The sequence below is a fragment of the Dioscorea cayenensis genome, chromosome 4 (assembly GCF_009730915.1).
Source record: "Dioscorea cayenensis subsp. rotundata cultivar TDr96_F1 chromosome 4, TDr96_F1_v2_PseudoChromosome.rev07_lg8_w22 25.fasta, whole genome shotgun sequence".
NCBI lineage: Eukaryota > Viridiplantae > Streptophyta > Magnoliopsida > Dioscoreales > Dioscoreaceae > Dioscorea > Dioscorea cayenensis.
Genome location: NC_052474.1, coordinates 1101655 through 1128714, shown reverse-complemented (window position 1 = coordinate 1128714; position 27060 = coordinate 1101655). Strand labels below are relative to the sequence as shown.

At 35.1% G+C, this 27060-nt stretch overlaps 1 protein-coding gene and 1 pseudogene across 1 annotated transcript; both read left to right on the top strand.

The window, feature by feature from the left end:
- The first annotated feature begins 775 nt into the window (after positions 1 to 775).
- LOC120258117 (eukaryotic translation initiation factor 3 subunit B-like) lies at positions 776 to 7100 on the top strand. The gene is given in 13 exon segments (XM_039265466.1): positions 776 to 829; positions 2856 to 2924; positions 3009 to 3017; positions 4003 to 4118; positions 4502 to 4637; positions 4724 to 4852; positions 4944 to 5027; positions 5125 to 5249; positions 5340 to 5532; positions 5633 to 6159; positions 6236 to 6326; positions 6982 to 6997; positions 7000 to 7100. Coding segments are annotated over 13 exon segments (1590 nt in total). The 3' UTR covers positions 7041 to 7100.
- A 7808-nt stretch (positions 7101 to 14908) lies between these two features.
- On the top strand, positions 14909 to 17123 carry LOC120257995 (annotated as a pseudogene).
- The last annotated feature ends 9937 nt before the right edge of the window (positions 17124 to 27060 follow it).

Below are 27060 nucleotides of genomic sequence, written 5' to 3'. Positions count from 1 at the left end.
ATATAAAGTTTAAAACTAAATTATAAGTACACATCCATTACTAAAATACATGATGCAAAACTAATACAACAATATTTCCATCAATTTTTTTTAGTTAGATGGTTGTTTTCTTATAGTGGCTTTAGGGTGTCATAAACATTTGCATCAATTTTTATGAAATATTAATCATTAAATCAAGAATGTATACAACCCCATTTCATTTTTTTTAATTATAATTTTATTTAAACTCAATTATTTTAAATTAAATTTTTATTAGACCCGAAAGTTATTTTACTAAAATATTATTAATAAATATCCAAAAACAACATTGAAATCATGTGAAATTCTGCTTTTATTTTTTGTAAGTTGTTTCTTCTTCTCTAATGAATTAGTGGTTTATTTTTTTTAAATAAATCTTTGTAATGGGAATTATAACTATATTTTATACAGTGGTATTCTCTATAATACCAGTGACTATGAGTTTTTTAAATTTTAAATAAAGCTACATTTTCCAAATATAGGTTGTTATGAACTTTTGATCTATTAAATTATTAATTATGATATAATATTTAAAATTTTATTACAAATTTTTGCCAAAGGCCACCTGACAAGTTTCCCGCCTAAAATCAGAGTAATCGAACCTTCTAACCGTGCATCGCCTCCCTCTGGAAGCCAGTCTATAAATAGACCACTCCTCAACGCCCGTCATTCATAGCTTCTTTTCCTCGTCCTTGCAGAGGCGATTGAGGACGACGAGCGAGGAGGCGTTCGAGCTGCAAGCACTGCAGTAGGGCTAATGGAGAATCGAGCCAAGGAGGTCATCTCCCCTCTTGTGATTTTTAGGGATTCTGTAATGATTGAATGGAATGTCTCCAATAAATTGTGTTGATTTTTGTGGTATTATGCTGTGATTTTTAGGGTAGTTCTTGTGAGCTGAAATTTCCTTTTTCTTGAATTCAATGTCTAATATATACTTGTTGAGCTCCAGTAAATTGTGAGATGATTGAATGGATCTTATATCTCCATTAAATTGTGTTAATTTTTGTGGTATTATGATGTGATTTTTAGGGTAGTTCTTGTGAGCTGAAATTTCCTTTTTCTTGAATTCAATGTATAATATATACTTGTTGAGCTCCAGTAAATTGTGAGATGATTGAATGGATCTTATATCTCCATTAAATTGTGTTAATTTTTGTGGTATTATGCTGTGATTTTTAGGGTAGTTCTTGTAGCTGAAATTTCCTTTTTCTTGAATTCAATGTCTAATATATACTTGTTGAGCTCGATAGAATTGTGAGATGATTGAATGGATCTTATATCTCCATTAAATTGTGTTAATTTTTGTGGTATTATCTTTGTGATTTTTTTAGGGTAGTTCTTGTGAGCTGAAATTTCCTTTTTCTTGAATTCAATGTCTAATATATACTTGTTGAGCTCGATGAAAGTGTGAGATGATTGAATGGATCTTATATCTCCATTAAATTGTGTTAATTTTTGTGGTATTATGCTGTGATTTTTAGGGTAATTCTTGTGAGCTGAAATTTCCTTTTTCTTGAATTCAATGACTTCTATATGCTTATTGAGCTCCGATAGAATTGTGAGATGATTGAATGGATCTTATATCTCCATTAAATTGTGTTAATTTTTGTGGTATTATCTTTGTGATTTTAGGGTAATTCTTGTGAGCTGAAATTTCCTTTTTCTTAATTCAATGTCTAATATATACTTGTTGAGCTCCATAGAATTGTGAGATGATTGAATGGATCTTATATCTCCATTAAATTGTGTTAATTTTTGTGGTATTATCTTGTGATTTTTAGGGTAATTCTTGTGAGTGAAATTTCCTTTTTCTTGAATTCAATGTCTAATATATACTTGTTGAGCTCGATGAAATTGTGAGATGATTGAATGGATCTTATATCTCCATTAAATTGTGTTAATTTTTGTGGTATTATCTTTGTGATTTTTAGGGTAATTCTTGTGACTGAAATTTCCTTTTTCTTGAATTCAATGACTTCTATATGCTTATTGAGCTCCGATGAATTGTGAGATGATTGAATGGATCTTATATCTCCATTAAATTGTGTTAATTTTTGTGGTATTATCTTTGTGATTTTTAGGGTAATTCTTGTGACCTGAAATTTTCCTTTTTCTTGAATTCAATGTCTAATATATACTTGTTGAGCTCCAGTAAATTGTGAGATGATTGAATGGATCTTATATCTCCATTAAATTGTGTTAATTTTTGTGGTATTATCTTTGTGATTTTTAGGGTAGTTCTTGTGAGCTAAATTTCCTTTTTCTTGAATTCAATGTCTAATATATACTTGTTGAGCTCCGATAGAATTGTGAGATGATTGAATGGATCTTATATCTCCATTAAATTGTGTTAATTTTTGTGGTATTATCTTTTATGATTTTTAGGGTAGTTCTTGTGAGCTGAAATTTCCTTTTTCTTGAATTCAATGTCTAATATATACTTGTTGAGCTCCAGATAGAGTGTGAGATGATTGAATGGATCTTATATCTCCATTAAATTGTGTTAATTTTTGTGGTATTATCTTTGTGATTTTTAGGGTAGTTCTTGTGAGCTGAAATTTCCTTTTTCTTGAATTCAATGTCTAATATATACTTGTTGAGCTCCAGTAAATTGTGAGATGATTGAATGGATCTTATATCTCCATTAAATTGTGTTAATTTTTGTGGTATTATGCTGTGATTTTTAGGGTAATTCTTGTGACCTGAAATTTCCTTTTTCTTGAATTCAATGACTTCTATATGCTTATTGAGCTCCAGTAAATTGTGAGATGATTGAATGGATCTTATATCTCCATTAAATTGTGTTAATTTTTGTGGTATTATCTTTGTGATTTTAGGGTAATTCTTGTGACCTGAAATTTCCTTTTCTTGAATTCAATGACTTCTATATGCTTATTGAGCTCCGAGTAAATTGTGAGATGATTGAATGGATCTTATATCTCCATTAAATTGTGTTAATTTTTTTGTGGTATTATCTTTGTGATTTTTAGGGTAATTCTGTGAGCTGAAATTTTTCTTTTTCTTGAATTCAATGTCTAATATATACTTGTTGAGCTCGATGTAAATTGTGAGATGATTGAATGGATCTTATATCTCCATTAAATTGTGTTAATTTTTGTGGTATTATCTTTGTGATTTTTTTAGGGTAGTTCTTGTAGCTGAAATTTCCTTTTCTTGAATTCAATGTCTAATATATACTTGTTGAGCTCCAGTAAATTGTGAGATGATTGAATGGATCTTATATCTCCATTAAATTGTGTTAATTTTTGTGGTATTATGCTGTGATTTTTAGGGTAGTTCTTGTGAGCTGAAATTTCCTTTTCTTGAATTCAATGTCTAATATATACTTGTTGAGCTCCAGTAAATTGTGAGATGATTGAATGGATCTTATATCTCCATTAAATTGTGTTAATTTTTGTGGTATTATGCTGTGATTTTTAGGGTAATTCTTGTGAGCTGAAATTTCCTTTTTCTTGAATTCAATGTCTAATATATACTTGTTGAGCTCCAGTAAATTGTGAGATGATTGAATGGATCTTATATCTCCATTAAATTGTGTTAATTTTTGTGGTATTATGCTGTGATTTTTAGGGTAGTTCTTGTGAGCTGAAATTTCTTTTTCTTGAATTCAATGTCTAATATATACTTGTTGAGCTCAAGTAAATTATGTGAGATGATTGAATGGATCTTATATCTCCATTAAGATTGTGTTAATTTTTGTGGTATTATGCTGTGATTTTTAGGGTAGTTCTTGTGAGCTGAAATTTCCTTTTTCTTGAATTCAATGTCTAATATATACTTGTTGAGCTCCAGTAAATTGTGAGATGATTGAATGGATCTTATATCTCCATTAAATTGTGTTAATTTTTGTGGTATTATGCTGTGATTTTTAGGGTAATTCTTGTGACCTGAAATTTCCTTCTTCTTGAATTCAATGTCTTCTATATACTTGTTGAGCTCTGATCTGTCTTTCTGTGATTACAGGAGCTTACAATGGATGGACACATTCAGTCCGGTATTTCATTTGAGGACTTTGGGCGCCTTATGCAAGTTCCTGATGATGAACGGATCCCTCCCGAACCCAAGCCGTATATCCCTGGGGTAATCTCATATTTTCATTGTTTTTGAAACTTTATCTTAGATGGTTGTTCTGGGGATAGAAAAACAAATTACTCAACCTGTGTTCCTGTGAGCTGAAATTTCCATTTTTTTGAATTCAATGTGTAATATATGCTTGTTGAGCTCCGATGTATCTTTCTGTGATTACAGGAGCTTACAGTGGATGGACACATTCAGTCCTGTATTTCGTTTGAGGACTTTGAGCGCCTTATGCAAGTTGCTGATGATGAACGGATCCCTCCCGAACCCAAGCCATATATCCCTGGGGTAATCTCATATTTTTATTGTTTTTGAAACTTTATCTTAAATGGTTGTTTTGGGGAAAGGAAAAACAAATTACTCAACTTGTGTTCCTGTTGTTACATGAACATCTACTGAAGTGGCTTAGTGATAAAAGAAAACGCGAGCAGTTTGTCATCCGCGGTACCTCTTTCACTGAGGTTTTCTGGAACAATGTCTTTAGAAAGAATACGGGGCCTGAGCTTATAGATCGCCGTCAGGTAACAAATGTTATTTTTGTAATATTACTTGAGAGAGTTTTTTTTTAATAGAAGAGTGATTGAATGGTGAATGTGTCTTTTTGTAGCATTGGACTGACGATTTTGTCCAGTGGTCTTCCCGTGGGACTTACTTGACCACAGTCCACGCGGAGGGTGCTGCTGTGTGGGGTGGTGCCACCTCTTTTAGACGAATGATAGATTATGCTCATCCACAGGTTTTTGGCCCGCCATGAATTTCATTTTATTTTATGTACCTTTGATGTATTTTATTACTTGTGAATAAACTGATGTCAATGTTTTCAACAGGTCAAACTGATTGATTTCTCTCCTGGAGAAAAATATCTGGTCACATACAGTACTGATGAGCCCAATAACACACGCCATACACAAGTAAAATTTAATGCTAGAAGAATAGACTTATTTTTTTTCAGCAGTTCATGTCTAGCAGTTCATGTCTCACAGTTATATATTGTTATTACTATTTCAGAGGGTTGTGCTGAAAATCTTTGACGTAAGGACAGCCAAAGTGATGCGTGAATTCGAAGGAAATGTGGACGAATTTACTATTGGTGGCAGTGAACGTGTTTCTGGTGTCTCCTGGCCTGTGTTCAGGTGATACTTATTTCGCACCCTGAGTGCTTGAGGCTAATCTACAGTGCTAAATTTTGTTATTTATGGCAATGTGCTTATTATATATGACAGGTGGGGTGGTGGCGACAAATTTTTTGCCAGTATCAGTAAGAACTTGATATCAGTTTATGATACAGAGACTTTCTCTCTTATCGATGAGAAGTCTCTTAGAGTGGAATGTGTGGCGGACTTTAGCTGGTCACCCACTGATTTTATTATCTCCCTGTTTGTTCCAGAACTTAGGGGAGAAGCTCAGCCTGCTAGGGTACGTAGTACTTTCTTTCATTGTTGTACTTTGTTTTGTTCTCTGTAGTGGATCATGCACAAGGTTGATAACTGTTATTCTTTTCAATGATTTTTAACAGATACGCCTTGTTCAGTTTCCAAGCAAGGAAACAATCAGAGAGAGGAGCCTTTTTTGTGTCAGTGACTGCCAAATGTTTTGGCAGAGCAAGGGTGCTTACTTGGCTGTTAAGGTTGATCACTACACGAAGGGAAAGAAGAGCACATATATGCGTCTTCAGCTGTTTAGAATTAAGGAAAGAGACATCCCAGTCGAGGTTCTTAACTTCGGCCACATAGTTGCTGACTTTGCTTGGGAGCCGAAAGGCCACAGATTTGTTGTAGTTCTACAGGGGGATAGCCTTCTTCCAGATGTCGTTGTTTACTCAATGCTGAGTGTTGACAGAACTGCCTGTATTAGCAAGCTTGTGACGTTGGAATCCAGACAGGTCAGCGGAATCTATTGGGCCCCGAAAGGGCGATATATGTTGCTGGCAGGCCTTCAGGGTTTCAACGGCCAGTTGGAGTTCTTTGACAGTAAGGAGCTCAGAACTTTGCAAACTGCGGAGCATTTGATGGCCAACTCTGTTCAGTGGGATTTTACTGGAAGGTAAGTTTCTTGTTCTTTAAGACTTGTACATTGATTTAGTTGTTTGTGAAGCTATATGTGCCCTTTTCTTTTACAGATATGTGGCGACTGCTTCCACTACTTCCGCTCATATCTGGTCTCTCATGGGGGTACTGTTGTACAGGATCCCTACAGATCACTTGTATCAGGTATAGTTTCAAAAATTTGAACTTGGCTTTATGTATATTACATATTCTACGTTGATTTTTGTGGGATCAAATTGCCCCACTGAAAATTTTAAAAATATTTAAAATATTATATTTATATATCAATTATTTTGGGAAAATTTGTTAATTGACCCCATAAAATTGGATAATTAGGGGTCAATATGCAAAAGAAATATGAAAATACCTTTGGGTTATTATATAAAAATTAAAATTAATAGCACCCGTATATATATATATATATATATATATATATATATATATATATATATATATATATATATATATATATTTTGATTTTATAGCAACTTTAGAAAATATAAAACAAACCCATCTTTTTGTCTTCATCATTATCAATATTTTCCAACTCCTCTCCTATTATTTTACCTAATTTTTTAATTTAAAAATTAAACTTTTAATCATGATAGGGTTTTTTCATCGTTCAAGTTACATTAAATAATTTGATTAAGTAATGAGGTTCCACTTTAATATTTTGAATTAATTTTTAATATAAGTTTTTAAACAAAATTTCTAGATTTATTTTATTATTTATAAGTTTATATTGTTTTAATATAATTATTTTATACATATTTGTGTATATACATGTTTCTTTTATATTATACGTAATGTTGTTTAACAGTTCCTTTGGCGTCCAAAGCCCCATCGTGGTTGACACCTGAGAAGAAGGAGGCAGTATGAGGTTGAAGAGGAGGAAGAATTGTTGTGTATAATTTTGATCAGACAATCAATTGTATTCAATTCAGGTTGGCCACTGAAAAATTCACAATGTGAGTATTACATCATCTCTTACATGGATGCCCTAGATATATGTACAGCAATATTCCAATAGACAAGAGACAAGATTGGGCAGGTAATATTCCACTCTTGGATGAACAAGGTCTTTTTTTTATTATTTTTTTATAATATGTTCAAGCCACCTCATGCACACACGTTAAATTTTTAACTATATTTTAAAAAAATAAATCTTTGACCTTAATTCTATATGATCACTTATCAATTACCAATGCACTATCATTTATCAATTACGGTGATGGATAATTAAACAAAAAATTATTAAAAACAAAATTATGTAAATTTTGATGTAATACTGCATATAAAATTTTGATCAGATATGATGGATGGTCATTCTTCTGTTCTAATCTCTATTACATTTATTTCTTAATTCTTATATATTTAGTGTTATATATACTAAATATTTTTTTATAATTTTATCTACTTTTATATTAATAAAAAAATTAAAATTAATATGTGTTAAAGGAAAAATAGAGAGAAATAAGGTTTTTTCCCTATAGGTAGAAAAATGAATAAAAATACATATATATATATATATATATATATTTCCTAATATTGATTAGAATACTTCATTATCTTCATCTAAATCCAATAAAAACCTTGAGAACAAATGTTTTAGGTGCACTGGTTTATGTTTTCTTTAATAACTTCTGTTTTTTAAGTAATAAAGTTTTTTATTGTTGTTTATTTGAACTAATGAATTATGGCTGTTCTAATAGAATAAAATAACCTCGTATTTTATCAAATGGATATATCATATATATATATATATATATATATATATATATATTCTAAAGTTGAGTGTTATCTTTGAGGTAATTTTTTTGTAATGAATAGACAATAAACACCTTATTTAAATATTATAAAAAATCAAATAAGCATCACTACATTATTTTTGAGCTTCAGAGATAGTTAAATAGAGGGTTTTAAAAAACCATCTTTATAAGAAAAATAGGATTTTTTTTTCATGTTTTTAAAGCCGGTTTAGTTAAACCTCTCTATATTAATTTTGTTTTAAAAAATAATTAAAAAACCCCCATCTTTCTCTCTCTCTCTCTCTCTCTTTCTCTCTCGCCCTAGTTCGTCCTCCCTCTCCTCTTCGGCTTTGCTTGGATGGGGGTTTTGGAGGGTTTCATAAAATAAAGTAAGGTAGAGTAAGGGGTTGTTGGATTGGCTTTTAAAAAAAAGTGTTTTTTTTTAATTTTGTAGAAGCACTTTTGGAAAAAGTACTTTTAAGTTAAGTGCTTATGCATATTTTTTTATTTGGATGTATTAGTTTCAGAAGCACAATTGTGAAAATGTTTGGATGTTTACTTGAAAAGTACTTTTATAGCAATAAATAACTAAAATGCCCTTTTACTGGATTGACTGAGGGCATTTTAGTAAATGTACTTAACCAAATAGCTTTATAAAAAGCAAATTTATTTCCATAAGTCGGTCTTTACAGACTTTTATAAAAATAAAGTTCGTATTTTTGGCTTTATTTCGACACTGAGCTTATTCGTAAAAAGCTCATCCAAACACAATATTAAATCTCATAAGCACTTAACTTATAAAATAAGTGTAATACCCTGAACCTTTGGATAATTACTGGAAAAATATATTTAGGGTATTACTACAGTTGCAGTAAGATTTTTGTACAGAGTAATTTTGGTGAGAAACCCAAGTGGAAAGAATAAGGACTTAAATGTAAAAATTTTTAAAAGATTTTGGGTTAAAGAGTAATAGAAAAAGGATTGATATGAAATGTTTATGGAAACCGAGGACTGAAAGGTAAGATGGAAGGGATCTTTTTAAAATGTTGTGTTACAACCTGGGGACCGTTGGGTAATTTGAAAGGACCTTTTGAGAATACTATTTCATAATTCAGGGATCATTGGGTGAGTTTTTGAGGACTGTTTTGTAATAAATTATATTTTGAGGGACTAAACGTGAATTTCTGGCTGAAAACTTAAGTTGGAGAAAAACTCTAGATTTTTGATTGGCTCATCTTCTTCTCCATCTGCGCCAAGAACCGAGAGTAGAGAGAGATCTGGAGAGAAATTTGAGGAGACAAAAGTTTCGATACTTGGAGGGAGTATGGATGAAGTCTCTTTGGTAAGGATTTTGGTAGTTTATGTATTAATTACTTGGATGTGTGTGTATGTATTTTGCATTGAAAATTTTATGATTTTATTAGAAAAGAGAGAGAGGTTGATGATGGAAAATGATGATTTATTGTTAATAAACATTGTTGCTTCAATTTTGGCTTTGGAAAAATACTCAGATCTGCGATGAATCTCAAACTTGAATGGAGGATGAGATTTTCGGGTTTCACTCGTAGAATTACTCAGTAAAGAACGAGATTAGGATTTGGTTTAGTTAATTAAATTGATGATTATGATGATTAGGAGGTTAATGATAATGGTTAGATTGAAATGGGTTGAGTTAGCCAAGTTGATTTGCTGGATCAAAACCAAAGTTGGAATCGAATCTGGTTGAATTGAATTGATTTGGTTGAGATGGGCTCGATCAAATCAAGTTGAGATGGTTTCGGGTTTGGTTCAGTTGATTTGGGTTAAGGGTTTTGGACTGAACCAAGTTGGTTCAAATGGATTTTGAATAAGAACTGAGTTGGTTCAAGCTGGTTCAGTTTGATTGAGTTTGGTTCAGTGCAATTAAGCTTGGTTCAGTGCAATTGAGTTTGGTTCAATGGAATTGAGATTGGTTCAGATTGGTTTAACTGTGTTTAGTCTAAATTGAGTTGGTTTAAGTGCAATTGAAAGCCAGTTGGATTATGCAAGGTCGGATTTTAACCGATTGGAGTGAGTGGACCCAATAGAGAGTTGATTATTATTTTTGTATTTTCTTTTGAGTTTAAATGTATTATTTATTTTTATTATGTTATCCTGTTAGGTGTTGATTAGGCTTGGGAGGGAGTTCCAGGTCTAGCAAGAAACCCAAGGAGACCAGGTGAGTTGGTAGTGGCTATTATTTTAAATAATTGATTAATTATTATTATTTTGAAATAATTGTTTAATGGCTAGTATTTTGGAAATAAATGTTTAAGTATTTCATTTTTATCATGTTTGATTTCATATATAGTTGAAATATACGTATATTTGTTTGCCATTGATGTTCATGATAACCGTATTGATACATCAGGGTTGTATAATTATACGTATTTGTGAATAGTGAAAATACATGTATATGTGATTTAATTATTCAATTCTTGTATTTATTTTTTTGATGGGTATATATGCTTTTGATTTGGAGTGATTTACGAAACCATGTGAGCATATTAAAGATGTTTTATCGGCATTGATTAGTAGAATTGGTTTTTCATTCTTGGTATAGGAATGGTATCGTGGATCCGGGCTTTTACTCGGGTATTATGCATTGTTATACTTTTTGGCATTGGCTTTGTGGAAAAATAATGGTTATTTCCGTGATGTGAATGCTTGTCCCGGATAAGGATCCCCGTGATATGATTTATATCGATGGTATTATTGCATGTATTTACTTGATGGTTTTGATGGTGACGGGCTAAGGCCCGACTCATCGCAGAGTGGGTCCCCACGGGCCGCCTTTAGAGGTGGCGTGGTGGACTCGGGTGTTGATTTCTACGAGGGCCGGTTCGGTGGGAGCGTAGAGCCCTCGACCGGATATTCATCGGGTAGCCGGGGTCACCGACCGGTGAACCGATGGGTCAACGCCAAGGACATGAGTTCCTTGACGGCTCCGAACCTAGCCTAGCCACGGCGAGGTTTAGAGAGTTTTCTAGACCATGTTATCTTTGGGGTGAGTGTTGGGTATTCATTGTATTTTGAATTTGAGATTTATGTTATTTTTTGAATTGTGATGAGGGAGCTCTCACAAAAATTTGTGTTTTCCGAGAAAAATCAAATTGATGTTGATTTATGTTGAATTTATGTTTCAAAAGTTCTTTAAAGATTGTATTTTGCTAGAATTCTGGTATTTTGGAAAAGTTGGAAAACTATTTGAGCAGTTGGTATTTATATACTTTATATACACTGTATTTAAGTCTTTGAAATTATTAAGCCACTACCGACCAACTGAATGTGCTGTAGTTGCAGGAGCAGGACCTTAGTAGATCACCGTTCGACTATAGAGCTAGTCGAGTCGAGTCCGAGATTGCAGTGGGTCCTTCTTCCTTTCTTTTTATTTATTGTTGTTATGATCTTGTAGCGGTTGTCGCATAAATTTGAGATTATTGTATTCATGATATTTATGTATTTGAACCTGTAGTTGGTGTGAAGTTGTAAAATGTGATTTGTAATTTTGATTTGGTTTTTGAGAGGCGTCAGTTTCCAGTTAAAAGGGATTTTTAACTGATGGGTGCCACATTTACCTCGGTGGAAGGGGTGGGTGTGACAATAAGTGCTTTTGAGTCAGTTATAAGCTGATCCAAACAACACCTAAAAGAAGGTAGAGGAATATTTTGAACCATACTTTGCTTGGATGGAAGGTAAAGCAATTGAAAGTTTTGAAATCTTATTGTGTTTGGTTGGGAGGTTTATGGAAGTAAGGTTACATAGTATATTACTATATTACCCTTGTGCTTAATAAAAAAAACAATGTTATTATATTTCATTTTTAGTAATAAAATTAATTAAACAATATTATTAATAAATTAAGTAATATTTCTCAATTTATATAATTCTCCATTTCTTTCTCATTATTTATTTGTTGTTGTTATTATTATTATTTATTTTTAATTATAGTTAGACTAAGTGAGGAAGAGATTAAACAATATCATTAATAGATTAAGTAATATTTCCCAATTTATATAACTCTCTATTTTTTTATCATTATTTATTTATTTATTATTATTATTTTATTAATTTTTTAAATTATAGTTAGACTAAGTGAGAAAGAGATTAAACAATATCATTAATAGATTAAGTAATATTTCCCAATTTATATAACTCTGTTTTTATAATCATTATTTATTTATTTATTTATTATTATTATTATTTTATTAATTTTTTAAATTATAGTTAGACTAAGTGAGAAAGAGATTAAACAATATTATTAATAGATTACGTAATATTTCCCAATTTATATAACTCTCTATTTTTTTTGTCATTATTTACTTATTATTATTTTTTTATATTATGAAAAAAGAAACTAGAGTCACATACGAATTGCTACATCACAACCACCACAACCAACATTGCCATACTTTCTTTCGGCACCACAAACAAAGAAAGCAATTTGTATGTCCATCTCGTGTTGAACAAAATAGAAACACATAACAACCTAGCAATTCTCATTATAATTTGCCATTACAACATTTGCAAATAATATATGACAATTTAGCAATTTGTATGTCCAGTGCATGTTCAACAAAATAGAGTCACATGACAACCTAGCAATTTGTGATATATGACAATTCACTATCACACACAACTCTAAGCGTTATTAATACAAATCAAATAGAAACACAATTATAAATCAACAAACATGATGAAAGTAAGAAAATTCTCCCACTTGGTTTTGCTATTACAACATTTGCAAGTAATTTGTTTTGCCATTACAATAAATAAAAAAACCCCTAAGTGATTGGCTGTTGATTACACTTTCTTCCTATGCCGGGCATTCCTTTTAGAACATCTCATGATATAGTTGGAAGGCCAGTTGCTCTTTGTGTTGCAAAAAATTGTCAGCTCTCAAATCTTACACTTGATGACTTCCAAATCATAACTCCAGTGTTTGAATACCCAGATTAAACGGATACTAAAGTATTCTATATTCAGTATCCGTTTTATCTGGGTATTCAGGCATGATTTCTCTAAACAAAATATATTTCAGTGAAAATCTTGTAACTATAGTTCTTTGGCAGCAACATTGTGCTATCCACAGGAACACTTGCCATCGAAACCGAACAAAGAATCAAAAGAAGGTTGAGAGTAGATCATTCCTTACGGGATACCAAATTGTCAGTATTTATGCTTCCCTAACTTAAGTTTCTCAAATTCAAGGAATAGTTGACAAATTTTTAGTTGAAAATTTGTTCTGCTTTCTCCTTTCCATTTGGTGTCTGTAATCATTTCAATTATATGTATTATTGATTTAAACTTGTTCCATTAATTATTATGATTTAAATATCAGAAGAAGAATGATAATTTATACTCTAAGATACAGATTATTCATTTATTTATTTATTCCGACAATGATCCTTTTGTTACTTGGAGTACAGGCAGAGCTGAGTATTTGAAAGATTCAAGAATCGTGTTGCTTGTCCAGATTAATGGAAAAACCAGCGGCAACATATTAGTTAATGAGGACTGTTAAAAGGATTAGGCCTTCAAATTAGCTTCACTTGATGAAAAGCTTTCCAAGTACTTAGATGGGAAGGCAATCAAATTGGCATCATTTCAGTTCGATTAAAGGCTTTAGTTTCTTTGCTCCCTTAATTTTATGAGTAATGCTAAATATTACGAATGAGTTTCACGAAATTATCACAAGACCGACGTGGAAGTTGATTTTCTCTCTCCTAATTAACATATATTTTAAATAAAAAATAAAAAATTATGATTTCAAGGCTGGCATTATCACTTGCAAGCTTGAGCCCTAATTTTTTTTCTTCAACCACCGCCGCCATCTTCGTATCATCGCTAGCCGCTCGTAACGACACATCCATTCACCAGTCAAGCAATTCACTCAGCAAGCACGAGAGAGGGGCAATTCACTCAGCACGAGAAAGGGGCTTCAATAGAGATTGGTTGTGGTGAGAGAGAGGAGGAGTTTACCAGAGGTTTCAGAGGAGGACGATGACGACGACGCTGCCGATATCGACCATGATGAAGCCGTCATCGCCAATGAAGATGACGATGATGGAGGGATGGTGAAGATGGCAGAAGACTTGCAATCATCGATGGGCTTCAAGCTCCGGATCGTCGTGAAGAGATTGTTCTGCATCTCTTATTCTCGATTGAAATCCAAAAGAATTGGAAAACAAGAATCTAGGAATCAATGGGTTTGGGGATGGTGAAAAAGGCTCACATACGAGCGATGGTTTTTGTCTTTTTTTAATTTATTTTTTAAGGGAAAAAAATGGAGGAAATGGTGGCAACGACGAAGTTGTTGGACCCACAAAAAAAATAATAATAAATAATAAGAATGGGTTGTTTTTATAATAAAAAGATTTTTAAGTTAATTTTTATTAATTTTAATTTCTTTGAGTTGAGGATTGCGATTATGATCAAATTGAAGGCATAATTTTCATTATTGAAGCCCCCTCTCGTGCTGAGTGAGTTGCTTGACAGTGTGGCGGAGAGGGCGGTGGTTGCTCATTGTGGACTTGTTGGAGTTGCTGAGTGAGTTTATTGATGGGGATCTTATGTGATGGAACTGAGTGAGTTCAAAGATTTATTTGTCATCGTCATCTTTGTCTTCGCACCATCTCCGAACAAGTTGTTTCTTTTCCACGTCCATCATTTGCCGCTCGCTGCCTACCGCCCATCAACCAACGGCATCCCCTATCAACAGATTACGGCTTGCAAGTGATGATGATAATGCCGGCTTTGAAATCACAATTTCTTTTTATTTTTTATTTTAAATATATGCTGATTAGGAGTGAGAAAACCTGATGCCACGTTGGTCGTATGATGATTTCGTGAAACTCATTAGTGATATATAGCATTACTCTAATTTTATTAACTAGTTATGATGTTCTTTGCAATTTGTTCTAGTATTATGATTCTATTGATGTCCTTTGAGTTAGATTAATGTTATGACCTTGTTAACCTATGCAACTTTTGGAGATTGCACAAGTTCCTGATGCACATGTAAGCTTTGATCTCTTATTATTTGTCCTAAATTTAATTATGAAAACACTCCTTTACTTTTGTTTGATAGATGATTGTAATCCTATGCACCTCATAGTTAATAATTTTTCATCTTTTGTTTCAGGTGAATGAGTTTAAATCAATTAAAAAAATTTAAGATCTTCAACACGAACAATTTGTATGCTCCATTTCTTGTTTTCTAGTGTCAAATTTTATGTGAATGGATCCTAACCATTGTGTTGAAATAGATGGATGAACTTGAAGGCTATCAAGTGACTTGTGGAGGCCGATGCATTTAAAATGGAGATCATTCCTAACCCTAAGGCGAGTTCCCATTTTTCCTTTATAACTAACGCACTATTTTTGTCTAATTTTGGCATGCATAGAGTTGACAGTAACAATAAAATTATTGAAATTTCTAGGAAGTGAATGGTGTGAAAGTTCTTCAACTTGAAACTTCAGCTGGTGCAGCAATACACGTAAGCATCATGTGGCAATCTTAAAAATTTACAATTTGTTTGCCGAGTTACTTATATTTTAATTGTGCAAAAAACCCTTATTTGTCTTTTCTAGTTCTTCAATCATGCTATTGAGATTAATGTTCCCCGTTCTCGCTTCCTCCCTGTGAAAGCAACATTAGACTTGTTGCTAGTCCAAGTTACATTTTAATTCAAAATCTTGGCTTATAAGTTTGATTATGAATAGTGATTTTGGCGTGTGATTTATTGTATGCTACTTTTGCAGTTGGATCTCTATACTCTCACTGATGGCTTTGTGATCCGCAACCAAGCTAGATTAAACCATGCAAACCCCACAATCGAATTAGATTTTTGAATATAAGAAGGTAGAAGATGATGTTCTTTAGAATTAGAGATCAGACTTTTACCCATGTGCACTTAACGCTGGTCATTCTTTTCCATCTTGTGGGTTGGTGATTTCCTTCGCCAGTTCAAATCCATTCTGAGCATTGTGGATCTTGATAGCTTGAAGGTTTCTGGTGATGTATGGTTTGGTGCTGCCATAGTTCTTGTTAGATTTTATATTTTTGGTGTTAGTGGGCCCTATATGGGTTTTATATGGGGTTAGGGGTCATACACCAAAAAGTCTCAAGACTTAGTAGCTCAACCTCTATACCTATATATAAACCCATTACACTTCTATTACACAACCGATGTGGTACTATATTTCCAACACCCTCCCTCAAGTTCAACTCGGTCGAACTTGCACAAACTTGTACACTACTTATGTCTCAGAGGTCCTACACACATGAAGTCATACACACATGGAGTTGTACCACATCGGTGGCTCCACTATATTTCTCTGATACCATGTTAGATTTTATATTTTGGTACTAGTGGGCCTTATATGGGCTCTATTTGGGCTTAGGGGTCTTACACCAAAAAGTCTCAAGACTTAGTGGCTCAACCTCTATACCTATATATAAACCCATTACACTTCTATTACATAACGATGTGGTACTATATTTCCAACACCCTCCCTCAAGTTCAACTCGGTCGAACTTGCACAGACTTGTACACCAGAGGTCTGTTTACCAGGACTTGTATACTACTTTGTGTCTCAGAGATCCTACACACATGGACTTGTACACTACTTGTGTCTCAGAGGGCCTACACACCTGGACTTGTACACCACTTGTGTAAATATATATTGGGCTCCACTATATTTCTCTGATACCATGTTAGATTTTATATTTTTGGTACTAGTGGGCCATATATGGGCTTTATATGGGGTTAGGGGTCTTACACCAAAAAAGTCTCAAGACTTAGTGGCTCAACCTCTATACCTATATATAAACCAATTACACTTCTATTACACAACCGATGTGGTACTATATTTTCAACAGTTCAGGTATTGTCTTTTCTTTTACAAGAAAATTTTACAAGAAAATAAAGTTGCATCTGATGTTCGTATCATGATAAAATCTCTCTTCTTTTCATGATACGTAAATTAATTTCATTTCCTCATGTACTTAATCAAAGGGCAAGGTGACAATCACCAACAAATCCGGCAAGAAGCTTGAAATTCCCATTGGGATCGTTCTTGAGAACAAGTTAATGAATCAATCTCTTTCCTGCATTTTGGCATCTTTAATTGAATCCATCTAACCAAAAACAAATGGTTGTTCCAGGATGCCAATGGCCCTGAGGACATCTGAGTATCTTTCCCTAGAGCATTTGTAAGTCAGAGTTTTGCTTGTTTAATGTGATCATCCTGTTGTTTATCAGTTCAATTCCTTTTGATCATAGCAACATTAGCTGCTCTACAATATTTGAGAGCCGTGTATTTGAGTTTTGGCACTTAAAAATTTAACAAATAAAGGTTTACTTACAATGATATTTTTTGGTGGTTTGTATGAAATTATGAAAGAATTTCATGATTCTTTTATAATTTCATGTTTAATTACAATTATATTTTTATTTGATTATGTTTGTTTATTTATGTAGGAGAACTCATGATTCAAGATTAAGAGGTTTGAAGACTATGGAGTTACAAGATGGTGTTATTATTATTTTTTTTTGGTACTTAAAAATTTGACATATAAACAATTGTAATTGAGATAGATAAGAGGTGCTAAGTTTTCTTTATGGTGTACTTATGAAATACACTATCCTTGTGATGATCATGATTGGCCAATTAGTTAATGACACTGAAGTTATAATAATACTTAGGATTGTTTTTCAAGATTTATTTGCGGCTTGAAAGTGTTTTTTAATGATTGTGAACAGGTTTTGTGAGGAGGTTATAATTAAGTGAGAAATTATTGAGGTGGTTAATTATTATTAATTTTAGAAGTGGTTATAAGTCTATAAAAGTATGGGTAGTATTTAACATAACTAATTATTAAGGCGGTTATAACTGTCTCAAATGACGTGGCCCCAATTTTAAATGATATGGACTTTATCTGGTGACATGTATTAAAAAATAACAACTGGAGGTTCACATCATTATATGACCTGTCAAAATCCTCGCCACATTGTTACTCCAGCATCCACGTCAACTTATTCCCATCGAAACACATGGGTATAATCCTGTTAAACAGAAATCATAGTTTAGTATCCGAAAAAACAAAAACTAATTGAAATGCGGTATCCGTTTTGAAATATAGGCATAGTTTAGTACTCAAACAAGATTATTATCCTTGTATACACTAATACACATTAGCAAACTCATTAGCACACAAAAATTTAGATTAACCATTTATGCTTTGATTGTTTGGAGGTTTTGGAAGCGGTTTACTATAAAAAAACTTTTTTTAAAAATGTTGAAACATGTTATATTAGTGAAAACTTAATATAATATGTGGATATAGCTAGCTTAGTAAATCTATAATAAGTGGTTTGCAATAAAAAATAAGTAGAAACATCTTATATTAAGTGAAAATATAATTTAATATGCGGGTAACAGGTTTAGTAAATAAAAAAGCCCTATAATAAGTGGTTCATTCTTTTTATAGTCATGCTAATTCCAACTCCGGGGTTAGCAACCCTACCCCTAGGATTAGCTCTATAATAATAATAATAATAATAATAATAATAATAATAATAATAATAATAATAATAATAATAATAATATGTTTTTAAATGTATAAAATGTATTTAATATTAAATATTTAAATAAAATATTTTTAAATAATAAATAATAATAGGTTTTGGATATTAAAATAATAAATAATAATATTAAAATAATAATATGTTTTAAAATGTATGAAATGTTTTTAATATTAAATCATAATAATCATTAATTAATTACTAATAATAATATATTTTTTTAACTAATAATATTCAAATAATAATGAATTGTATTTTATAAATAAAATGTTTTAAAATAATAAGTTAAAGAACTCCATAATAAGTGGTTTATTAAAAAAATAAGTAGAAACATGTTCTTAATATAATAGGTTTAATTATCTGAATAGTCATTATATTTTTTTTAAACGTACCCTTTGGATCATTATATTTTAAACTGTAACTTTTTAGTTCCACCACTGCTTAAATTGAGCCATGTTAGTCCTTATAAACTCTAAATCCTAACCCTAATAGGAACTAATATGGCTCAATTTAATTAATAGTGGGATTAAAATGTTACAATTTAAAATATAATGACCTACAATGTATGTTTGAAAAAGTAGAGGGGCTATTCAGAGAATTATTCCAATATAATACGTGAATAGCTAGTTCAATAAGTGAAGAAAACTTTATAATAAGTTGTTTACTATATAAAAAAAAAAAGTAGAAACATGATATATTAAACGAAAACTCAATATAATGTGTAAATAACTAGTTTAACAAGTGAAAGAGCTCTCTAAAAAGTGGTTAGTTTTTTTAGAATGATGTTAACCCCATATCCGGGGTTAGCAACCCGAACCCCAAGGTTAGTATTCAGTTACAACCAAGGCTCCGGGGTTAGCATTGTTTTCTTTTTAAATTGAAAAATTATTTATTTTACATACAAAACCATATATAATAAACAATCTAGTTTAAGATGTATAATTAAAATGCCTAGTTTAATATGTACAGAAATCAAATTCAATCAAAATATAAATTAAAAAGAGAAATATGTAAAATTAGAATACCTAATTTAAGAGAAAATGTTAATAACCCCAACCCAGGGGTTTGCATTCAGTTCCAATTTCTGACAAACTATTAGCCTTACATAGTATTTTTATTCTTTTTAAATTGAAAATTTATTTATATTAAAGATATACACTATTTGAAGATAATATATTTTTATATTAATATTAACCTATAGAATAGATTAGTGGGACTATTCATGATACTATTATATTAATTAATTATAAATTATAATAGTTACCTTTGTGTATTGGATGCTTTTATTTTATTGATTATTGTATGCTTAAGTGCCAACTTAATATGATACGTGAAAAACTGGTTTAGTAAGTGAATAAACACTATAATAAGTGGTTTATTATATAAAAAAGTAGAAATATGTCATATTAAATGAAAACTAAATATAATAAGTGGATAGCTGGTTTAGAGAGTAAAAAAAGCTATATTATAAGTGATTCATCACCTGCTCCCGGGTGAGCAGCCACAACCCTGCAGTTTTAACCCCATCCCCTGGTTGATAACCCGGGGATCTCTTCAAGAAGGTTTGAGTTGGTGTTCGGATGAGTTCGGAGTTTTGGCAAGTAGCAAGTAAGCAATCCATCGGTAAAAGTCAGTATTTTCAAATTTTAAAATTTTCTGAAATTTAATAGATGATTTATTTTGATATTTTAATTATTTTCTAACTATGCTTAATTATTTGAGGAAAATGAATATTTTCTTATTTTCTTATTTATTTATTATTTTATGATGATTGATTATATACTAAGTTGTTTATTTATTTTTCACCCTGATTATTGCTTATTATTAATTATTTATTATTTTTAAAATTTTGGGTTTTTCTCCAATAATATGAGATTTTGAAATATGTATTTATGCTTGTATAAATATTTGAAAAATATTTGTGAATATTTTGTATTTTGATTATGAAATTTATTTGAATATTTTTGTGAGGTTTGTGGTCGTTTGTCCATACATCAGATCCGAGCTGAGTCCAGGGCGTGATATCTCATTTCTAGATGAGGGATGCAAGAGCAAAACCTTTTGAAGCAATATATTGGTTTAAATTCCTAGTAAATTAGATTGACAATGAGATGGCGGCCCATGCCTTCTATAGTCATTTGGGGCCCTGTTTGATGCCAATAACTAAGTGCATGACTGCTACAAGACCCTGTTTTTATAAAGCCTATAGCTGAGTGCATTAGTTGAGAGTAATATTTATTTAGAAAAAGTCTGACACACACAGTATGGTTTCCAAGGGTTTTTGCGAAAATAAGGAATGATGATTTTCAATTCTATGATATGTGATTTTTCAGATTTACAGGAAAACCGTCAACAATGTTAAAGCTTTTTCCGCTTTTGACGAGGGCAAAATTGTCCATTTATGTAAAAAATCATTATGTGGCTTAAAAAACATGATTTTTCAACATAATTTTATTTGATTTTTGGAAATTTTTTTTTCTTGTTTAGTGAAATTTTGGAAGAGAAATACATTTAAAAAATATATTTTTTTGTCATATAAGTTGATTTTTAAATGAAATGACAATTTTGTCCCTGTGAGTTAACTCGGTTAATTGCTTGATAACGGTTGTTCCCTTTTTTTGCAAATCTGGGAAACTACGTATCATAGAATCGAAAAAAATTTCTTATTCCTTATTTTGCAAAACTCGGAAAACACATGGATTTTTTTTTATACTTTTCCTTATTTATTTTTTAGATAAAGTACTGAGTGCTTGCCATTGCGTAAAACAACAACATTGTCTACTAAATCACATACAGTTCAACATCAGAGGGATTGCTCCCAATGCTAAATGAAAACTTGAGGATAAGAACTCATTTTCTTTACACCTTAACAAATAGCTCCCAAGTTTTTCAATGATCGCGTCTCGGAGATGGTGAGATGGGGGGAAAGCCGGATGGTCTGCCGATACCTAATCGGTCTTGGGCTACTCGTTGTTAGCCGAGGAGAAGGCATCCGTGGAACAACCAACAAGCATCAACAGCAGGAAAACCTTGAGAAGTCGAAGAAGTCGATCAGCGACGCGTCGTGATGGTGGAAAAAGGCGATGAGGACCCGTGCTACTAATGATGGCGAACTCTCTACGTCAGTAAAGTCTTGGGAAGGCCCCCCCTCCCCGCTTGAAGTGGTCAGGAGATCCCTAACAGAGATGTGGAGAGGCATGGGTCCATTCTCGGTCTCTGACATGTCCAATGGTTTCTATCTCATTCGCTGCGAGAAGCCAGAGATGGTGGAATCAGTGATGTGGGAATTACCATGGACAATCAGTGGCATGGTTCTACAACTAATGCCGTGGAAGGATCATTTCCAGTCGGTGTTCGAGAAGCTAGACTTGGCGGCGGTGTGGGTCCAGCTACACCATCTTCCGATCGAGTATTGGAGTGCGAGTGTTGGAACTTACTCGGGGACGACTTTCGCGCGCTTCTACGAAAAGTCGGCGAACACCGGAGGAAGCTAACTCGTAACCAAATTTGCAAGTGAGTTTGTGGCTGAAAATCGATTTATCCAAGCCTCTAAAGCGGGGTTCTCGGATTGGGGATGAAGAAAACCGATTGCATGGTGGCAATTTTCTATGAAGATTGCATTGTTTTTGCTTTTAATTGATGGTCTAGTCGGCCGTGGGGAGGGTGCGTGCCCTGCTGGACACGGGAACCAAGAAAGGGAGAGGCTGCGGGTTGGCGCGATGGACGTGGGACCAAGCCTTGGAGCCAGGACATGCGGGGAACCACCGAAAACTCGACTTGACACCTGTGGAGGTCAGTGGTTTGACCAAGGTCCCGACTGGAGGAAACCAGATGGGTCACGATGTGCGCGCCGCCACCGCCGTAGCCCGTGTCAGACTGGTCGGATGTGGCTCTGCGACGCATAGCGCAGTGGCTCGGCCGATCAGTGACACATGTGGAAGGATGGGGAAAAAGCGAGTGGACCAACACGCGGCATCACCGACTCGAGAGCGTGATGACGCGCAGGTCAGCCGCCACATGCTGTAGTCACTTCTTCAAGTACGCGGGTAGGTTTCTGTGATCTCTGCTCTTTATTCAACCGGTCATTGAGGTGCCTCAAGACGTGACGTACGACAACGACACGCCATGTAGCCTTTTACCCTGGGATGGCTGTTTTGACCTCTTCGAGACGAATACCGCAGCTAGTGCGGCGTCTGCCCGAGCATGAAACCCTGTGGACTTTGTTAGAGGAATAGAGTACGCTGGGGAATCGGGGTGGGATCAGGGGCGTAGTGGGCGAGGCGGAGCGAGACTCAGCAGGAGAAGTGTGAAAAGGCATCATGGCTCTCCGCCGCGCCTCCCAGTGCCAGGGTTGCCACCGTCAGCTGACTTCCGTGGGACACCTGGTGATTTATCAGGCTCGCTTCGCCTCCCTACCGGGCTACGCGAGATAGCCAGGGCGTACAACCCTCGTGGATCAACAATGGAGCTGCTCTCAAAATAGGCGTCCGGGAGCGAGATGCCGAGGTCCTCCACTAACCGGCTGTGCAGACCCGTGAGGAGGAGATCACTTTATTTCAATATCGATGGAATCCCTTGGGAGGAAATGCAAATGCGGCGGGTGTGCGGTCGCGAAAACCGAGCTAAGAAAGCGGCGGAAACAACCCTTTACTAACTGTGTAGCCATGGGTGTCGTCTTTTCTTTTAGTTTGTTAACGAGCGACATAAGCACACCCATCAATGTAAGTCAGGTTGGAACCGCAGGGCCCTTCTAACCCAGTCACCTCGAACCGTGATCGAGGACGGTGTAATGGGTACAAGCCGGGACTCCGGTGTCTTGTTGAAACAAGAGCCAACGAAGATAGAGTTTTATGCTGCAAACCGTGTTTTCGAGGATGCAGGGATTCTGCCAAGCATCCTCGCCTGTGGTACGTCTGCGCGCATTTTCGACCCTATGGAAGAAAGCGGGTCGCGGAAGATCGCCTTATTGCTCTCGAATGCGACATGTGTTGTATTTTGGTCATCATCGCGACACGATGTTGAGAGAGTCGGGTTTTATTTGTTGTCTATAATCCCCAACTATTGAGGGCCAAACTGTCAGCGTTGGAGGGAACTGTCCAAGATTGCAAGATTAAAGTCCTTTGTCAGCGGTCGGGCGACTAAACCTCGAATGCTAACACCGAGGAACATCGCGTGGTCGGGTTTCAACAATTATGCGCCTAAGTCAAATTATTTTGACTACTGCGCTGGTTTCGAAAGAATTTAATCTGATTTTGGCTGGGGTCCGCTACTAGTGAATGGTTAGTGTAATGACAGGTCGGTCAGTCACCCGCCGCATAAATTTGACCTGACCGCCGCAAGGGCCAAGAAAATGGATTGGGTTGGAGTTTTTCGATCGTATTTTGCTGCCAGATCGCAGTCGCAAACGCATTTCTCTCCGATCATGCCCCGCTGGAGAGAAAACTCTGCGAGGTCTCACGTTGTGCTAAAAGAAAATTTTCCACTTTTGAAAACGTTTGGTTTCGACTCACAAGGGTGTCAGCGTGACGCGATTATGTGTGAATTTTAAACCCAAATTCTTCCCTACTGTGCGCTGCTCGACGGTCTCACTCGTGACCAGTGGATAAAATCAGCTCCTCGGACGAATGGCCGGTCTCTCCCCGATTGAGGCTGACATCCAAAAGACCGAAAGGGACATGATATAAAACTCTAGATGCCTTTGGCAATCCTCTCCTCGACTCCTAGACGCTCTTAGGGCCCTTAACAACCGCCACCGCAGCTTTACTGAGGCAAAATAATATCTACTGGCTCAACGAGCTCAAGATGCTCGCGTTTTAAGGAAGCGTGATGCACCCCAAAAATTTTCCATAACATGGCTAAAATCAAGTCATAGAAACAAAATTTCCGTGTCAGCTATGTCTCCGCAGACCTTCACTAAGCAAACCGAAATTGGTGAATTGTTTTCACCAACTCTTTTCATGGACTGCGACTCCTAGTAGGTGGTCTTCTTCTCCTCATCTTGATTAGAATCTAGGCCTCATGACCAGCGACGGTAGTAGTGAAGTGGATAGGGTCTTTCTCGACTTAGTGCGATAGCACTCCATGTCATAGTGAGATCTCTGATGACTATAATCGGGCAAGTAGAGCTCATTGACGGAAGTGAATACGAGTTTTATTTTATTTTATTGTGAGGCTTAATGGATCCTCTTTATAAGCCATCTTCTCATTTTCGCCACCGTCGCCTACCTAAACTGGTTGAAACTTACCTGTTCTTATCCCAAAGTCTCGATAACCCTGCCAAGTCGCTTTTGATTTTTTCGACCCATCTCTTTGTGCAACGCTTTATAAAATTATTCCCAAACTTTTAACGAACTGCTTTGAAGCAATGGTTCATAAAATTCAAAAGCTGGCAAGGAGCAAAGTGCATTTTTAGTAGGAAATCTTGTTTGACAACAATATCATGCCCGAAGAGATTGTGCATTCTTAGAATACGAGATCGTGACCCCCCAGGATGATTTTAAAGGTTGACATAGCTAAGGCTTATGATATGGTAGAGTGGAAGTCGCTCACATCGCACCCATGAATTTCCCGTGTTTTGTGATTTCTCGATTAGAGCTGCATGTCTGGTAGGCCAGCTCATGCTATTCTTTGACAACGACCATATGACCTGCTGGTTTGATAAGAAGGCATCAGCAAGGGACTCTCTATCCCTTATCCGCTCCTTCTTATTTCTTAAAACATGTCCAAGTAATGTTAAACCATGCCCTTGTATCAAAATTGATCCCCTCGTTTTGATGGCAGATCGAACGTGAACTTTAACCATCTTATACTATCGATGACTTGATTATTGGTCACCGAGCTTCCCGACCATCGCTAGGCTTCCAGAGTTCCATGGATACTTATAGGGACCTTTATCAAGTAAAATTTTCAATGCCAATAAATCGAATATCTACTTCCCATGGATAAACAAGACGACGGAAGGACAGAAAATTCTTGGATGACGTGTTTATGTCTTTCCCTTTAAGTATCTGGGTGTTTGATTGGCCCAAAGCTACCGAATATTACTGGGCTAGCCCCTACACAAAGTCTACTGTAGTTAAGGTTTGAATCAAAACTCTATCTCCCAATGGGTAGGGGCTGTACCACTCACGGTGTTTTGATGCCCATTACCACGCTTCACCGTCCTGCCAGGTATCCCCGATCAATATTGATCAAATTTCTAAAATAGCTAGGAAATTCCTCCGGGTGGAGTTGTAATCGAATCTTCCACATTTACGTGGGGTGGAACACTACCCTTGGTAACCGAGGGGGCCTTGGGAAGTGCTTTGAACTTAAGGAATGCCAGTATGCTCCTCATGGCTAAAAATGTTTTTACGGCGCCTTAATCATGAGGATAAACCGTGGGTTCACATTTCACCAAGTATGGGACATTCCATTGTCGGGTAGCTTAAATACCAAAATGTTTCGATGCCACCGAAGCTTTCATCATGGGTTTCCAAATTAAAGTCGGGTCAGTTTTATTTAAAGAGTGTAATCCTAGCAAAACTAATTTTTTGAGAGATCCGTGGCTTTTCGATGTCCCAATTGCCTTTAAACCCACTTTTGTGAACATGAACTTGGCAGCTGGATAATGCCAGGATGATCAGACAAAAATTCTTCGTATTAATCCTATTATTTGTAGACTTGTTTCGAGGAAATGTGGACTAGTCTCTGGCTTGAGCCTTCACCATCAATAGCTTGTTAACACCACTGGTTCGAGCCTTCAACTTTCAGCCTTCTTCCATCACAAGCAAGCGCCTATTTAGGCTAAATAGTGTCCAACATGGTGAGGTGGACTGTCAAGCAGTATTATTTGGAAGTCGAAAGTCATCCCCAGAGCCGAAAGTGTTTGCTTGGAGACGTTATACGGGGACTACATTTGCGTTCCTTCACAAACTCAACATCGGGACCGCAGTAGTGAAAGTGTGTATTTCCGTGAGCAGAGCCGAAACGATGAGCATGTCCTTTGGAATTGCCTTCGCTGCAGAGTGAAAGGAAATGGACCCCTGGTGGAAAGGTTTCACGAATGGATTTAGATAGATCGGCAATCTTATTCAAGCAAGAAAAGATCACTAAGATAAGGAAAGCGGCGCGAGACGCTTGTTTTAAAGTCAGACGGGGCTCGTGCATGGATGATTTGGAGTCTGACTGGATTGGGGCAGTGGTGTGTGCAAACCACGCCTGACTCTCCCGATCAAATGCACGCTGACTGCATGAAGCTCGAGAAGGAATCGACGCTGTTGTAGGAAGCTTTGTCATTTTCCTTTAATTCTTCCCCTTTCATCGCCATCATGCGCGGATTGGAATGCACTCCAATGTTGTGCGCGGTTTGTTCCATAATGTGCATAAACTATTCTCTTTGGCAGTACCGGTGGGCGGGTCTTGTGTCCGAGGGCTACTAGTGTAATTGGCCAAGGACCGCTTTGAGAGGGACGCTCAACCCCAGAATATTCAATCATCAGGCTGCCTTAGTGGATCGATCTTAATGAAGCCGGTGGTGGCCCGGGAGCCGTAAGTACTGTAGAT